Source organism: Camponotus floridanus, unplaced genomic scaffold (genome assembly GCF_003227725.1).
Source record: "Camponotus floridanus strain SB8 unplaced genomic scaffold, Cflo_v7.5 scaffold5, whole genome shotgun sequence".
NCBI lineage: Eukaryota > Metazoa > Arthropoda > Insecta > Hymenoptera > Formicidae > Camponotus > Camponotus floridanus.
This window is the reverse complement of record NW_020229658.1, coordinates 3,122,711-3,141,670: the sequence shown is the minus strand read 5'-3', so window position 1 is coordinate 3,141,670 and position 18,960 is coordinate 3,122,711. Positions and strand designations below refer to the sequence as shown.

At 28.7% G+C, this 18,960-nt stretch overlaps 1 protein-coding gene and 1 long non-coding RNA gene across 6 annotated transcripts in view; one reads left to right on the top strand and one right to left on the bottom strand.

Moving 5' to 3' along the window:
- Nucleotides 1-18,960, top strand: part of LOC105252586 (PDZ and LIM domain protein Zasp) — a 35,993-nt gene that overhangs the window by 6,330 nt on the left and 10,703 nt on the right. For 2 of the 5 annotated variants that reach the window (XM_025412269.1, XM_025412270.1), the window contains exons 2-10: nucleotides 11,455-11,606; nucleotides 12,027-12,198; nucleotides 12,307-12,443; nucleotides 12,763-12,863; nucleotides 14,122-14,371; nucleotides 16,348-16,533; nucleotides 16,771-16,870; nucleotides 17,676-17,852; nucleotides 18,439-18,495. In XM_025412269.1, coding sequence (XP_025268054.1) covers nucleotides 11,455-11,606; nucleotides 12,027-12,198; nucleotides 12,307-12,443; nucleotides 12,763-12,863; nucleotides 14,122-14,371; nucleotides 16,348-16,533; nucleotides 16,771-16,870; nucleotides 17,676-17,852; nucleotides 18,439-18,495 — 1,332 coding nt within the window. The remainder of the gene's footprint in view (nucleotides 1-11,454; nucleotides 11,607-12,026; nucleotides 12,199-12,306; nucleotides 12,444-12,762; nucleotides 12,864-14,121; nucleotides 14,372-16,347; nucleotides 16,534-16,770; nucleotides 16,871-17,675; nucleotides 17,853-18,438; nucleotides 18,496-18,960) is intronic. The other 3 variants (XM_025412271.1, XM_025412272.1, XM_025412268.1) reach the window with 2 other exon arrangements.
- LOC112639159 overlaps nucleotides 12,037-18,960 on the bottom strand; it is a 30,419-nt gene continuing 23,495 nt past the window's right edge. Inside the window, exon 3 of the long non-coding RNA XR_003123325.1 lies at nucleotides 12,037-12,238. This is a non-coding gene — a long non-coding RNA (uncharacterized LOC112639159). The remainder of the gene's footprint in view (nucleotides 12,239-18,960) is intronic.

Below are 18,960 nucleotides of genomic sequence, written 5' to 3'. Positions count from 1 at the left end.
TAAAATACACATAAATTAATATTAACAATAATATCAAATATAAATTTTTAAATATAAAAAATATCTATCAAGAATATATCAAATCTAATCGAATGTTTTATCAGACAGAAAGCGTGACTCGGTTTTTATCGATGCAAATATTTGACTCTTTATATCGATTATCTAAAATTATCTCTTCGGTACACTGTAGCTGCCTTAGCAATTACGAATCGTGTTTATGCGTACGCACATCGTATGCATGGTTGCACACGATGCAAACGGGAAATTACAGTCCGATTTGTTTGCAGACCGTGAGAGACGAGGGTGAATCGAATCTCGCACACATGAGATCTTCGTGGCTGCACCGAACGGACTGCACGTCCTAATTCGAACGACATCGAAGAGAGAAGACGAGTGTCCAATCTAGATTTCCGCGAAGGGGTTTGTCGCGTTTAAATGAGGATGAAAACCGAGAAGATCGTCGGCCAACGATCTATGAATGACGAATATTTGTGTATCAATGTGCTTTTTCTTGTTTACGTTTGAAAAATTTAAGATTACTTTTAAAATTACTATCATCAAATAATAATTTATATACACATGTATTAATAATATTAATAATATTATAAATTAATTATTAATAATATTAGTATAAATTTTATATTATATTATATATATATATATATATATATATATATATATATATACAACAAATACAATTATTAAGTATTAACATAATTACAAATAATTATTATTAGATAATTAAACTAATCAGTTATAAATATAAATTATATTTTTATACATTATTTTATACATATATTTAAAGTATATAGTATATATTTAAAGTATTACATATATTTAAAGTTCTCAGGAGAGATAGAAAGCAAGCGAGTATAATGAATAAGCTATGTTATTTTGGCAAGAATTATACGTATTTTCCAACTAATGTTTAAATTGCTGAGGGATGAAAATGCGTTGGAATTTTTGGCTACAACGCGAATTAGAGTAAGATGATATTCGGAAGAAGAGATTGAAAACAAAAAAAAACAGAAAAAAACAGGACTGATTCGAGAGATTTGAGTTATGTGAATATTTTGGCTCAACTTTTCTGGAGAGCATTGCAAGAGAACGATATTGCGCACGGTACGATATTCTAAGTGTGAAACACAAATTTGTGTTAGTAAATATATAATTGCATATGAACATGTTCTAAAAATAAAGTAAATTTTTAAATATATATTGCAACTGACAAATATATAAAGTTATTTTAAATTTGAATAAACGTCAATTTATACAAACTTTTCAATTTGAAATAAAATAATTGCTGATTTCTTTCGCAATCTTAATGATTGCTTAAAAATTGCATTTTGCATTAATTTACATCAAGAATCACAAAATTCTGAAATTCTTGAAAAATTAATACGTAGATCTGTAACTTTGATATCACTTATCGCGGAATACGTAATTTCACGCGAAATGAAGATAAATACTTTAATGAATATTTTATAAAAAATCGAGATACGCATATAATAAATGATGGCGAAAAGATCAAGAAGAAAAAAAATCACAGCGAAATGCCGCGGTAAGAAATAAAAGCGATATTTTTATATTCACAAGAGTAAGCTCGGTGGCGTGTCCGCCACCGGGTCTCAGCCTCTATTAATATCCACGGACCGGGCTTCCTCTTAGGCGTTCGTAGTAAACTTCCTTTGTACGAACAGATGTGCCATCGAGCGAGAAAAATAAGGTTTTTTCGAAAAAAATTTGTCAGTTCCGTTTTGAAAAAAAAATTTGTCAATTGTCAATAGATTTTTTAAGATATAAACTCTTTAAGATATAACTATAAACATGTAAAACAACATATTTAAGAAAAGTTAACAGCGATTATTAAGCGGAATCAAATCGAGAGAGGATGAAAAAATTTTGAAAATAAATGAGAGACAAAGTTTTGGAGAAATTTTGAGATAAAATAAATATTATACAATAATTAATTATAAATAAAATTCAACAAGTTGATTCAAAAACTACTTTAATTTTCGATAGAAACTACTAGAAGTGAAAAATTCGTAGCAAGTGAAATTGTATCTCGATGACGGAGTCGAAAATTTCAGTGCATCGTCGTCGTAAATGTCGATTCGATTTCGAGAGTGAAAATAAGATAGTGGGAGGCCGTCGTGGGAAACTTGCCAAAAGTTTTCGCGCAGAAATGAGTCTTCTCCCGTTTGTTTGTCATGGCTATACCACGTGAATCCATTCGTAACGCGACATCTTCGCATCATGACGATTGTGTCATGATTACGATAGCGAACTAGTCAAACTGTCGGATGATGATTTATATATACATTTGCGAATTCATGTCGTAGAAAAACAAGTCTGTAAAATCAAACATGTATTTTCATCATGAGCATAAACATTTATTTGATTTTAGTTTTGTCACAAGATAATGTTTAAGAGCTTTCAAAACTAACTTTTGTATTATCAGATAAAATCAATTTCAAAAGATTATTATATGATTTTTATATAAATTTCTATCTATGAAATTTGTATTAAATTTTTAAAAATTCTTATAAATACTTAATATAATATTAAATTAATGTAAAGTACTCTTCACTTAGTATAAAGTAATTTTGAAAAATATAGTAATTTTTTAAAATATTCATTAAAATAAAATAAAAATTTTTGGATTATTGGATTATTGGATCATAAAACATCCTAATAACATTTTCAAAAATTCAATTAAAGAAATAATGAACAAAAGAATTTAGATTAAATGCAATCAATGATATAATCATCTTGCTATTTCTGCTGAATTCGCAATTTATACTAAACGTGCATGATAAGCGCGTTTCTATTCGTCATTTTTTACGGTCAGTTTTTGATATGAATTCATTACGATGATGTTATTTTTTTTGTTATTATCGAGACTCATTCATTAAGAATGACTCATCCGAGCATCGAAACGTGCCTTCGCCTCCACATACTCTTTCTCTTTCGCGGTCTTGACAGCGCATATACAAATATTAGCTTAAATGTGTGTGAAAAAAATCTCAACAGCCTGATGAATCAGAACAGTGACTAAAAGCCTTTTCAGTATTTTTTTTTCTATCGTCATCAAGTAATTTACCCGCGCTTACGCGCAAACATTCACGCCGTGTTTGAAAACCGATTGCTTTCTGTCTCGCAAAATAATCAGAAGCATATTCGTTCAACGGTGAAGAAATCCATCTATTTAAAATTGTTCTTCGATTATTTTCAATTATTCTTAAAAATTATCTATCTTAAAAAAAGATAAAAGAAATTCGAAAACTTGCAATTATTAATAAAAAAGATAAATTTTTTCTTGACTAAAATAGAAAGAAAATTAGATTAAAGAAATTAAACAAAAATAATTTGATTTAACATTAGTTTTCTAATTTCTCAAGTATCATTCCTTATTGGAATGCATTTTGGCAGTGTATTCCTTTGTGATTCTTTTAACCGTCTTCCGGTATGCGTGTCATTGTGTCGACTCATACGAATCTCCAAGAATCGATCCCACTTTCACGCATTCGTTGACCTCCGTTTTCTCGATTTCATTTCCTTGATATGTACATTATTATGACGATTTTGAGATTATTCTTAATATTGAATACCTTCTATGTTGATATATATTTTGGAGAATAAATTTTAAATGAAAATTAAAATATTAAAAAAAATTTCTTTTATATATGTATAATAATATTTGTGTTTTACTTCTAAAAAGAGAGAGAGAGAATAGATATTAATAATTTCAATTATAAATATATTGAATAATTTCCCATCGCTGATATCATCGATATTTAGTGTTCTACAGATAAAATTGTACGATGTATGCCTTCGTTTATGTTGTTATATACGCAGTTGCAGTAATAGAAATAGGCAGTTTGTTTGAAGAGATAAGAACTAGTTGACTGTACGCCGATAATTTCGGACTGACGTTACTGTCTATTTCTTCTACTACAAGACGACGAAGGCATTTAGCCTGGTTTCGCTTCAATATTTATTTCGTCATCGCCGCATTGATATATCCGACCTCGAAATTGAATAACTCAAATAATAACGGAAAATACTGAAAATAATTGTTTTTGCGCGTTTTAAATATTAATTTTATTTTTCTATAATGTACAAAAAGAATAACTTTTTAAAAACATTTTTTGTGAAAAATCACTTTTCGCATCTTTATAATTCTAAAATATGTCTCTATTATTTAATCTTATAATTTTATTCTTAAGCTCTCATTTTGAATACATCGATTTTTATATGTGCATTTTTTAGCATGATTGAAATATTACTTGTATAATAAAATCTTATACAAGTTTTATTACATATATGAATATTTATAACATTTTCAATATAATCATTAGATCAATAATTCGATCTTAAATTACGAGAAATTGAAATTTTGCAAAATAATTGTTAAACTAAAACCAAAAAATGAAAATGTAATAATAGTTGAACATTAATATATCCAATTTAAATATTAAAATTAAACACATATACTGTTTGAATTATATGTAATTCAGAAATTTAAATATTAAAATTAAACACATATACTGTTTGAATTATATGTAATTCAGAAGTGAATTACTACAGTAATCAAAAAAATTCTCAACACATCGACAAAGGGAAATTGCCGCGTGCAGAAAAATGTGAAACGCGTCTCTCGTTTCTGCACGTTTTGCCGATATAAAACGCAACTGATTCGCACGAATGGGTTTTCCATCGGCATGGCATTTTTGAGGGGTATTGCACGTATGAATGAGCCTTAAGAATCCTCGTCCAAAGTTTAAGTGAGACAGAGAGAAAAAGAGGGAAAGAGAGAGATAAAGAAAAAAAGAACAGATGCATTCCAACATGGAAGATGGGATGGATTCGTCTCTGATAACCCGCCCATTGGAATGCGTACCTCGTACACCTTGGTATATTCTCTGTCTCAGTTTCACTGCACTCGGAGTGCATACCTACACACACGTATACACGCACCCATCGCACGCACATACACATGCGTACACGCTGCGCATATTTGGCGGTTATTTTTAGAATAATTCTGACAGGCGGACATGTGGCATCGTTTCGGATGCAATAACTGCCATCCGGGGATTTATTTGTCATGCAAATCGTGAGATAGGATTTGTTGAAGTTTATAACACCAGTTATAGTGCTTTGATCTAATTATTCGTTTACTTAATAGGTATGTGGTATTTTAATCTTAAGAGAGAGAGATAGAATATATATAAACCTAGAATATGCTATATGTAAAATGCACGCAAAAATCTATCAAAAAACAAATTCAGTTCATTATATCTCTTATATCTGCATTTATTGAAATTAAAGATAGATTGCAATTTATTTTCTCTCTAAAGGAGTTTGAGCAAATTAATAAATCTCTATTTTAATAAATAAACATATTTTAATAATAGATGTAAAGATACAATTAAGTGTAAAAAAATCAGATAAATAAAAAAACATAAATATAGGAAGCATATTATACATTTTCTGGCAATCATATATTTTTTAGTTGATACACTTAAAAATGCACTTCTTTTTACGAATTAATTGAAGTTACGAATTTCAAACAAAGTTTCAAACAAGTTGCAAGTTCATAATTTTTGTCACTCTTATGGATTCCTTTTATTTCAGCAAATTTTTAAATGGAAAAAAGAGAAATACAAATAATTTTCTCAACTTTTGACAATTTATGCACCGCCATAATGATCCTTCCAAAGTATATGCATTCCTTTGCACATTCATTAAGCGACTTTTGCATTGACGCTGCAATTATTTGCTGAATGAAAGCGATTGTAACTACAGACAGACGTGTCGCGTGCATCGGAATGAGCCTGGTGTACCTTGATGCACTCTACCTTTCGGCCGTCACTTGTAACTCGAGTGTATATAACGACTGTAACGTGTTCGGGAACCTATTTTTAGACCGGTCCAAGATTATTTTTAGAAGCGGTCTGCCTACCGGCATCTTAACCCTGACTTACGTTCATGTCCCTACGTCTACATGAATACCAGGGCGATAGGGACACACCGCGCAGATTGGTGGACCATTAAAGTGCATCAGCTAGAAGAATGCACATTCGTTAAAAAAAATTTGCAATATGCGAAACACGCGAGATGTTTCCTACCTTTCTATAGTTATTCGCGTTGATTTTTTATATTTGCTGTATATGATTTATTTTAATAATAATTTGTGTAAAAATAAAATAACATTTAAGTTAATTTACATTTAAGATAATTTTTAAATTATTCACGAACTTCTCTTAATTATTCACAAACTTCTCTTAACAGTATGAATTTATTTTATTTTACATTGTTTTATTTCAATTAGACACTTGTCATATCATAAGAAATTCAACGACGTTAAAAAAATATGCTATTACGCATTTGTGATACACATTTCACACACACAGAATATTACATCATAAATTTAACTATGAAGATTATTTTGAAGTTGTGTGCTTTAGATTATCGCAGTTTATCGAAATCGAAGGCGAAGCTGAACAGTAAACTAGGTATTACACTCAGGACGATGACGCAAGCTTGCGAGCTTCTATTTGCAGCGCAACTACACGCGCAAATTAAACTGCTCTCAACTCACGTTTCGATTTCGCACTGATTGTATGACGTTTCGCGCAAGAAGTTGACAAGAAAAGCGAAAATTAAGAGATTAAATTGTTAAAAAATTTGTAAATAATTTAAAAATTAGCTTTGTTTTAGTTTATTTTAGGTGTTATTACTGATGATTCATCATTTATAATAATCACAAAATATAATAAATAAATAAGTACATTTCAGTAGCGATTCAATTTTAAAAATTTAGAGGACTTTTAGACGAAGAGAATCTAGAAAAGTCGCTTTTAATAGGGGATTTACGAGGAAAAATAAAAAAAATAAAAAAACACGATTTTTAAATGTAGCATAGAGACCAATATATTCTTAAGTAATATTTTTATAGTTACAAGCTCTTCCACTTTTTCTCTTCACTCAAAGCTAAGTGAGAACAGAAAGACTTTCTTAATAACTTTCGAAACTTGTGTGGCGAAGATTAAAGCAATGATTTTTAGACAACATTAAAAACTAATCTATAATTTATAAAAATGAGATATAAAGCTATTAGTCAGTATTATTTAATTTATCAAATTGGTAAAACATTACAACATTATTGCAATATTATTTTAATTGCTATTAATTACTTTCTCCTTTTCTTTTTTATTATAAAATAATTCAAAAAATATATAATTCTTTTTTTCCCTCATATTTTCTTGATTATCTTGATTTTCAAAAAAGTATGTATGTATTATAACGTATGTATTATAATATCTATTAAACTGTTTCTTAATGTAATGACTCTAGGACATAATTTGAATATAATAACATAATTTCTTTCATTTATAAAAATTATAAAAATAATCATTACATTTTCAATTTATGGAATGTAAAGCATATCGTATTATATTTCCAACTGCCTATGAAACGACCCACTTTTTGGAAAGGAGGCGAATGAAATATCTATTTCGTCTGGATGTTTTATGAGAGGACGGCTGTTGCACGACTCGCAATAAAAATAACGGCAATATATATTATGAAATGTATTTATAGAAAAAGAGAGAAAGAGAGAGAGAGAGAGATTTTGGCCCCCGTTATCCGATCGCCTACGATTGAAGAAGTTAACACCTATTAATTATTTCCAATGTTCTGCCAAAATATCACAGTTGACTCGATGACAAGTAGCTTACATATTTCCTCTTATTACTTGATTATTGTATTTGTTAGGCAATGACGATATAAGTGGGTTTACTTTACTCGGTAATTCTTTAAAATAAATTGTTGCAAAATAATTTTTCACGAAAGTAATAAATTTCTCATGAAAATAAAACAATGTATTTTAATTCCTTGAAGCATAAAATAAATGACTATATTTATTATTCTTTTTTTTATTTTTTTTTTTTTTTTTTTTTTTTTTTTTTTTTTTTATTTTTATTATATACAATATATCTATTATTCTATTATGCACAAACCCGTTTTAATTTCCTGTGCATGAAACATTATAATTATATTACTGCAAAAATTCTAATTAAATATAGTTTAAATGAGAGAGAAAGAGAGAAAGAGAGAGAGAGAAATAATTATTAAGATAAAAAATTATTTCTTTAATATATTATTATATTATATTATTTTTTATATATTTTTAAGTCAGTAATATTCAATTAGCTCAGATTAATTTTATACTTAATTACATTGAAACGACACATAGAAGCCTTTGTTAATTTAGCCTTTATCATCATCATAGCAGTCGAGCTCATAATTAGCTTGTTTGATAAGAACGCCAGTGGGATTCATCGCATGAAGGAGCGTTTGATTTTTTTAATTTGGGTACTTCTGTTTCTCCTTAACATTTTTTCTACCCTCTTTTCGTCTCTTCACGTTGTCAACAACGAATCTCTAACGTGAATGGATGCACAGTATCCGACATTTGAAGCGTAATGACGTGCGTGCACTTAAATATAGTGGCTCTGGAGTCTGGATACAAGAAAGAAGAGGAGAGATTTAACCCAATGGCATGTCTTGTAAAAATAGATTCGAAATTCGAGATAGTTTCAAACATCGCTGCCAATTAATCTTTTAATTTTGCTATACTCCGATTATAGCGCATTTATATAGATTACATACATTTGATTTACTCAAGAACAATCAAAATCCATGTTCTTTTCATAAAGTTGATACACATATGTATTAGAGAAAATATAAATAAATAAAACGATAAATCTAAGGATTTATCGATCTATGTGTGAGCCATTTTAATTCATAATTCCGATTATTAACTTTATGATGTTTTGTCAAATTTATAATTCGACGCAAATTTATCGCGAGCATATTTTTCGCTTCTTCAGACGAGAATTTATTCAGATTCCATTATCCGAACAATTCAACAATATAGAACGTAAAAAGATATAGGATGATAATCATATAAAAATATTTGATTGTTATTTTTAATAATAATTGTATAATTTTTTATATAATATTAAAAATACAACAAAAATTTTAATTTGTTGACTGTTAAATGTAAATAATCATTTCTCTCTCTCTCTCTCTCTCTCTCTCTCTCTCTCTCTATATATATATATATATATATATATATATATATATATATAATAATAATTTATAATAATAATTTATAATAATAACAATTACTAAAAATATGTGACATCGAAGTTGTACAAACATTATATTTTATATATATACATCATTGTAAAATATAAATATATCTAAATTATAAAAATTATTTGAAGTTATTAATAATTTTTATTATATGTATACATACATATATATATATATATATATATATATATATATATATAATAAAAATTATTAATAACTTTTTAATTTAATTGTATATATAAATTATATATATATTGTAAAAATATATTTTGTATTAAATCCAAGATAAATTCTAGAATATTTTATATGTATTATATTTTATACAATGATGTACACCAGCGAAGATAAATAAGCAATTAATAAAAATCAAATTAAATTAATATAAATTATATAAATTACTCACCATCGCCATCCGACGTCTCTCTATGACTCTCTTCTTCTTCTCAACATATGCTGAGAAGAAGAAGAAGCTCTGTTTCTTTATGATGCAACACTCACGGCATTACACGACACACACTTATTTGCAAACTACAATATTTGAAAATATAATGTACTCTAATTATTCGTACAACTACATTTGGATCAAATAAATCACGAAATATGCATTTTAACAAATTACAATGATATGCAAGAACAATTTTTTATTTTCTTGCATTAATGAATGTGGTGGAATTTATATTTGAAAGGTTTGAAAGGACGATTTGAAAAGACAATCGAGATATATTCGAATCTAACATTGAATTAATAATTATCATCATAAATATTGGAGTAAAACAATAACTTATATTTATGATCCTTGTCAATTGTTAATCATATGAATTAATCAATCACGCTGATGGATAATTATTAATTGCAATAACTGTAAGTGATTATGTTTAACATCTTCTAATAGTATCTATCGTGACTGTGTTTCGAGATACACGGAGCGACTAGGATCGCTACCTTTCAACTCGTGTTGTGCCGCACGAAAAACAAGGTGATCGAATATAAATAGAGTGTTATACGACCGAGCACACTGTAATATTTCGAAAGAATGGTTTGAAAAAACAATTGAGATATTATATATTCGAATTTCACATTAAATTAATAATTATCATCATAAATATTGAAGTAAAACAATAACTTATATTTATATTTTTGATTTTTGTCAAGACATTAATATTGTATTATTACAAAGAAATATTTGACGCACTACAAAGTAAATTTATGCAAAATATTTTTACTTCTTGAAATTTAAATTTATTAATAATAGAGTTAACGACTTTTCATTATTTCGACACTTCATTATTTGATTTATTCGTTTCTCCGATTCATGTATTACGCGATCTTAAGCCGAAGATAATCGGCAATTAAAATCGATAAAAAATTCAAAAATAATATAAATAATATAAATAATATTTAAATCTATATAATTATAAGAGTATAGTTTTAAAAAGTATAGTTTTAAAAGTATAGTTTTAAGTATAGTTTTAAAAAATAATTATTACATAATATGCTTCGATAATTATCGTCTTAGTACGATCATGAACAAACACACAGATGATGAAATATAATTATTTTTTAAATTTATATCAATTAAAGATTATTAATTTGTGTAATTAATTTTTACGATTTATTTAGAACATTATTTAAAGTATCACAAGTATGGTTATATATCAAAATAGATATTTCTCACAATATATTCATTTGAAATAAAAATTACAGCAAAAAAAATGGAAATTTTTATAAATACAATAATATTCTAATAAAATCTGTTTTTATCTACATTTTTCTACAATATTAACGTATTAATTCGTGTTAATATCATGTTAATTATTAACTTCTTCATTGTAAAAAATTAAAATCTATTTTAACTTGCTATATGTCGCAAAAAAAAATTTATTTCCTTTTTTAAGAATAAAAGAAATATGAAATTGAATAAATCGGAAATTTTTTTAATAAAAATAAAATTGATAAAAATTTAATAAAAATTTTAATGAAAATGTTATTAATTGTAAAATAAACTTAATAATAATTGAAGATGTTCATGATTCTGATCAAATTTCTATTATTTAATTTTAAATTTCGATTTAAAATTATAATTACGCGCTGCTATTTTTACATTTTTCTATCAGTTATATTTATATAATATGCAAAAATATAATACCTAATAATATTCATAAATCTAAATTATAATTATAATATATAAAGCTGTACAATCAAATAGTATAATTTAATGTCTGTTAATTTAGTTTCTCTCAATATAAATCTAAGTCTGCTTTTATAAATCAAAGTCTGCTTTTATTGCAGGTTAATAGTGGTTCTCCTGCAGAAGCTGCTGGACTTAAAGCCGGCGATGCGGTTATTAAAGTCAACACCACTGATACGTATAATTTAAGGCATAAAGACGCGCAGGATGTCATAGTCAAGGCCGGAAATAATTTCGAAATAACTGTTCAAAGGTAAGATGTTAAACATAATAAAGTTTAAGATAAACGAATGATTCAGTATTTAAAAATATTGCCACTTCGTAAAGTTGCTTCAAACAGCAATTGTCTTTAATCGACTTTACTGTTAATCAATTGTCAGCAAAAATATTGTCGTGGCGTTATTGATTATTATAAAGATAATTATTCACGCATGATATGTGCATAATATAAAAAATGTCTATTTTTAGAAAATTTCAAATATATTTTCAGAAAATTTGTATTTGCTTCTTCAATTTTTAGGTAAATTTATATATTAAATATATTCATATATTGAAGTATTATGATTTTTTTTATTAAAAGAATATTTTAATAACCTTAAAGTACAACAATTTATAATTTGAAGCCTATCAACGTCTTGTAACGTTTTATAAATGAAATAAATTATCATTATAGAGGTGGCAGTACCTGGAAACCGCATGTGACACCCGCAACCGCAAACCTGCCGTCTCCGATACATAGTGCCTCCGCAGGTAACATTACGCCAGTCACAAAGACCTCTTTGGCAGCGAAGAAACAAGATGGATCTCACATCGGTAGTGGACACAACTTTAGCCCCAAGCCATTCGTTAGTATTGACTGTTAATCTGCCTTTGCTTTCGCCGATTCTGCAACAAAAACATGAAAGGTAGTTAATTATTTATTTCTCTACATTGTGGGACATAATAATTTTCAGCTGAACGGCACCAGCGACGGTCCAATTAAATCTATTGTGAACAAACAGTACAACAGTCCCGTAGCAATCTACAGCGAGGAAACCATCGCGGAAACGCTGTCGGCTCAAGCGGAAGTTCTCGCTGGAGGTGTCCTTGGGTAAAATCGTGAAACCAAAATAGCAAGAGAGACAGTTGATGAAACTAAGATATCACATAAAATCGTTTTCTAATCAGAAATATACAACCGAAGTTAACTTATATTAACCGAAGTAAAACTTATAATCAGAAAAATTGTAAAATATTAATGAAATATTAATTAAAGATACAGAGTAAATATTAATGAAAGATATAAGAGCAATAAGAAAAGTTTTTAGGGAAAGCTTAAATAACTTTTGTGATATCTTTCAATTCAGCTAATTATTAAATTTGCCAATTTGATATAAAAATAATTTATTTATGATGCGAATACATTGCAGGGTAAATTTCAAAAAGAACGAGAAAAATTACAATTCCGAGAACAGTGAGGTTTTCAAAATGGTCCAGGAAGCGGACAAAGAACCAAAGACCCCGGAACCTGGTTAGTATCATTCATCTTATTTTAATGATATATCACAACAACAGAGAGTTTTTTAAGGAGTTAAGATTAAGGTATATTAATATATAATTACAGATATAATTATTCTTATTAGATATTTAAGCCTACATAAATTATACAAAATCACTGAAGAGCGTACATTGTACCATGTTCATATATTTTTAATGTTCATTTTAAAAATTATTATGTCTGTGACTTATGATGTCTGTAATGTAATTAAAAATGATCTTTAAATTCTTCGAAATATTGATAATTTTGCAATTTCGTGTTACATTTTTGTGAAGAGGTTATTGCGAATAAAATAATTTATTTGTACTATGATGACCATACATATTATCGTAGTTACAACATTTTTTCGATATTTACGATCATTTTAAGTAATAATTTGTATATAAATTTAGTCAATTCTTTACATAATTATGTAAATATAGATGTAAAAAATTGACTAAATATTGCAAGTTTTTCATTTAGCATTGCTGAATTAGATGATAACTATATATTATTAAAGCAATGACTTTATGCTATTTAAAATTTATCTAAATTAAAAAAATTAATACGTTCTTCGGCGATTAATCGGCCGGACCAGAATTGGCTCCAGCCGGGCCATTGCATGCCCATACGATAACTTGTTTGCGAAATAGCGGAGCCAAATATCGTGAGCGGCGTGATAACGCCGTCCTCGCCCGCCCTCGCAGGACTGAGGCCAGTTCAAGCACCGGAAACGAAACCGCAGCCATCAACGCCGCAGACAAATTTACCACCAGGACAAAACATTTGTGCTGAGTGCGAGAGGCTCATTGTGTAAGTTTACATGATCCAGGACGCATCTCACAATCAGCATGCTTCTTTTATTTTCAGAAAATAAATATCGGCGAGAGGAAGGTAGTAGTGGGCCCCCATTGTGTTCTACGAGAATAACCATTTCCGACTTGCGTCCGAATGTATATGTCAAATGTCGTGTGGATTTTCAGTTCTCAGATTAGAGAGTTTACGCTATCTGCGATTTAAAATTAATATTGGTTCAATTTAATTTATATCTTCCCATTATTATTCTTAAATTTCAGTATTTTTCTAATAGTAACTTGGAAAACTGCTTTTTAGTCTGAGAATTCAGAAACACGCGCGCATAGATTGGCGGACGTGATTGTCGAAGGGTTTCATCAAGTGATCGCTTCCGATCCGATATTTTCTCGGAATTGCCCAGTTGTCATGGCGTTTTTTCTCTACTTCCATGTCATAGTTCCTTCAAGGACAGAATTTTACTCCTCCGTGAGCCATGCGATTGGCGGAAGGGCCACTTCACCGAGGTCACCCACGCCTTTGTTTCATGCTATGGGCGGAGGTGAAGGTGCACCTGACGATAGCAGGCACTTCATATCGCCGGATGAATCGAGGAATCAGGCATCGCAACAACAAAAGCAGGAATCTTTCGCCGGGTCGGAGTCGACGTCAGGCGGGGTTGTTTGTAACAACTGCGACCGATTGATCGTGTAACTATTTACGAGCAAAACTCTTGCCACCCTTGTGTGCACGAGATGGCCACGGTGGATTTTTCATTTTGACGTCTTTGAGGTGTTCCCATTTTTATATTAAAAACGATACGATATGATTATAATTTCGAGGAATTATTAATTTAGCAATGCGAGTTTTCAATCGTCGATATAAATATTCAACAATTAGCAATATTAATCAAATTTATTTTATTTCTTAAAATGATAAAATTGTTAAGTTGTAGAATTTATCAATCAAATTTATTAATCAAAACTATGAAATATATAATTATTATTTTATCGAATTATTAATAAACTTCAACTAAAATAAATATTATATTGTAAAAATTTAAATTAAAGTTGATGAGATATTGATTCGATTGACATACTTTTTTTAGATTAGTCTAAATATATGTTGGCATTCTGAAGAATATCAATATATAATATAGAAATTATAAGCAATTTTTTTTCATTAAAATTTATAATTTAAGACATATAAGTCTCGTACTTGTTTTCAATTAGAATGGTACGCCTCACAATCGTCAAAAATTTCCAAAATCAACGCCGTTTTGAATTGCTCGATTATTGTACGCTGGTATCATCTGAAAAAACTCCGATTCTAAAAAAAGTGTACACTTCGTATTTCTCTCTCGGTTTCTCTCTTTCGTTCTAATAATGAAAATTAGATAAAATTATTGATAAAAATATACAAAAAGTTTCATTATATATGTGTCATATACATATGTATGTATTTAATATACATATGTATGTATTTTGTTTTATGTATATAATTCTCGTTTAAATAAAATAGAAAAATAAATGGTATTTAAACGCCCGCTATAAATACGATTGAAAAAAATAGAAGAAAAATTATAAAATGAGATTGAAAAAAGTGCACATTTTTCCTTTAATAGATTCGGAGTGCGCCTTTCTCTGCCGTTTCCTTTCGTCAACATCGCTTCTTCAGGAAAAGCGAATACATCGATTGTTATGCATTTTTATCGTTGTTGTGTCAGGACGAATTTCGATTATTTGTGGTCATTCAAGCTTACAACTCACAACCTACTGGAAATCATATCTATAAATGAGACGAAAATTCTCATTCTCTCGTAGCTTGCAGCCCTATCTAAATGTCTCTTTCTCTCTGCACTCTTAATAGCACCTTTTCAACGCATTTACAGCACACTGAATAATTGTAATAACGTAAAAAATGCTTTCGATGTTGTAAACATTTTTGTGCATTTTTATTTTGTCGTCTTTTTATATATAAGTGAAGTATTTTTATAATATTTTTCTGTTCCTTTACATTCGAACAGTGAAAAGCAAATAATTTTTTTATTCTTAAAACTTATGATATTTTAGAATCTCTCGATAAGGATATCTAAAACTATATTTAATTTTTTCCATAAATATCATAAAAATTATGTCAAAAATGTGTTTGTTTTTTAAGGCAAAACAATTTCTTAATTTTCAATTACAACAATTTTCTTAATTATTACAAAGGAAGACATTATTAGACACATTACTATTACAACTTTTTACACTACACTTTAATACACTACACTAAAATATCTACATACATCTTTTAGAATTAATTTATATTAAATAATTAATTCTGAAGAATTAATTATTCTTATTAATATTAAAAATATTCATTTTACTACAAAGATCAATTTTAAACATATTCTTTGTAGCTTTACTCGTTTTATCGTTCTCATTCGTCGAACATAATTTTCATGGAGATCATAATATAGACAGTTATTTTCGGCCTCCTTCGTCGAGGTATCGAGTTTCCTCTATCTTCCTCTCTTTTTAAACTCGAGTGAATAGTAATAAGATACAAAACTCGTGGCACATCCGATTCGTCATTATTTCACCTTTATTGTTGTTATATTGTTATATTGTTATTAAAGAAGATAAAATACCGTAATAAAATAGAAAACGATCGCGTTATTAATCTGTTTATTTTTCCTTAGAGGGGTCTTCGTCAGGATCAAGGATAAAAACCTGCATGTAGAATGTTTCAAGTGCTCGACTTGCGGCACATCTTTGAAGAATGTTGGTTATTACAATATCAATAATAAATTATACTGCGACATTCACGCAAAACTCGTCGCTAGGCAAAACGCACCAGCTGGTCTCGTACCTCTCACTATACCACCGTAAGCAATACAATACACTTACTTAAGTACTGCATACTTGAAAAGTATACACGATACAATTTTATATAAAATAAAAATATAAAGATAAAATAATAGTTTTTAATAATAGTTTTTTTTATAAAAGAAATAGAATATAAATAAAATAAAAAAATTAATTTAAATACTTAAGCAAAAAGACAAACTTTAATAACTAAAAGAAAGAAATAAGTAATAAATTATGTTTTGCTTATTTGATAGAGGTGGCAAAGCACCAGCTAGCACTATTAGCGCAGCATTGGCGAGTGCACCTTTATCGCCACCTCTCAGCAATCATGGATCGTCGCCTCAGCCATTCTCGGTAAGTTGCTTCATCATAATTTAATTCTCTTTACGAGGCATGATCACGGGCGAATTTTTTCGCGCAAGCATTTTCTCGCCTGTTTTGGTATGGCTTATGAAGCGAGTATTTTGTATTGAGCGTGTGGCTTTGCTACACTCGCGCGTAATTTCACGGCGCTTTTTATAACCACGAGTCGAGCGAAGGTTAAAATTTTTCACGCAATTTTTCACGAGTTCTTTTTCAAATTATCTTGAAAAAACAATGAACATGTAATGCAAAAATGTTATGTTCTTATAATATTTCGAATTCGTTAAAAAGTCAATGTATAATTCATCATAATAATCTCTCTCTCTTATTTTCATCTCTCGCTCAAAAATTTAAATTACTTATCTATTATTAAAGTAATTGTTATATTTGTAATTATTATATTTGTGTAAAAAAACTATTATATATATTTATTTCTATGATTAATTAAATTAAAGGATATATGTGTATGCTAGAATATTTAATATATATATATATATATATATATATATATATATATATCAAATACTTCAAACATTAAAATCACATTTACTTTTAGCATTTTTCTACAAATTTGATAAAAATAAATAGTAATTAATTAAACTTAAAGTTTTTAATAAAATAATTAATTTGTTATATTTAATAAATTATTGAATTACATAATTTTTAATAAATTTAATTTTATGATAATTGCGTATCTTATTGCGTCGCAATTGATCTATTTTAAACGACGAAAAAACATGTTTATTTTGAGAATTTAACAAGTGTGGTCTTTGCTTGGCACTAATCGCTTTTCCAGACGTGCAATCGTACGAGTCCCGATTCCGGATCTCAATATACATGGCAATGGATCTCGAATATGAATGAATGTGTCAGAAATGGCGAATGCAACGGCGAATCAAAAACGTTTACAAGCACAATCACCATCCAAACAGGTGGCACAGAGGTTGGCAACGTGCTCGAAAACTCGATCTATGTATTTACTCTTGCTAAAGTACCTCTAACATCCTTTCATCATAACTATCTTACATAAGACTACATTCTGTGACAATCATCAAATAAAACTGATTGATATTTTATTTAAAAATATCAATATTGTCTGCCAACTTTGTATAATACAAAATATTGCCTATCATAGCATAAAATTTAGAAACAATAATTGTTCATTCAATGTCAATTGAATTTTCAATGTTCATTCATTGTCAATTTTTATATCAGAGATGTGTAACGAAAAACGTATCGATTCATTTTTTAAATAATTGATATATTAATGTTTATATAAAAATTGTTTACTGAATCAGATGTTGGTTACGAAACCGATTAATTAGTCACCGAAATGTCCTTGCCAATATCAACTTCCTCGGTGACTACTCTAATTTGATCACCCAGTTATGTTAATCTTTAACTCGCGACCGATTATTTCGATCTTATGACTAATTAGTCTGTCGTAATCGGGAGTGTACCTAATGATGTTCTTTCATCTCTTTTCATCCTCTCTTCGTCCTATCCTTTTTAATTATTCATCCCACGTGACATCGATGTATCGTTTTATCGCATTGCAGTCTACCGCCCGTCCTGGCACTTCGCCCGTTGATCCACCCAGCTTACGATTAGTTCAGGTAAAGTCTTAGTACGAGTCCTAGTTCATAACGCTCCCATCAACCTTCTCGAACTCCTCGTCTTTCAAAATCATCAGTGTCTCGCGACAAGATTCCGTAAAACCAATTGTACGAAACTGTTGTTGCCTTGATGTAATGCGAGATTAATTCGAATTATAATTATTGAAAATTAAACTGAAGATAAACTTTAAAGTGATGTTCTGCTTGTGTGATTGGAAGTTATTAATCTTGAAGTTTTTTTATATCCCGATCATAGTGTATCTTTTTTCCATATCATAAAAGCATGAAAAGTTAAAATTTGTAATTGCTAAAGTGTTCTCTTCTTTTTCTGCATGCACGTGCGTATGTGTATATAATAATGGGGAATATCTCAATTTATTTAAATTTAAATTCCCACACAAACACATAAGTTAATATGTATATTTAAAAAGTAATAAAATTTTATAATAGTTATTAATTTAGAAT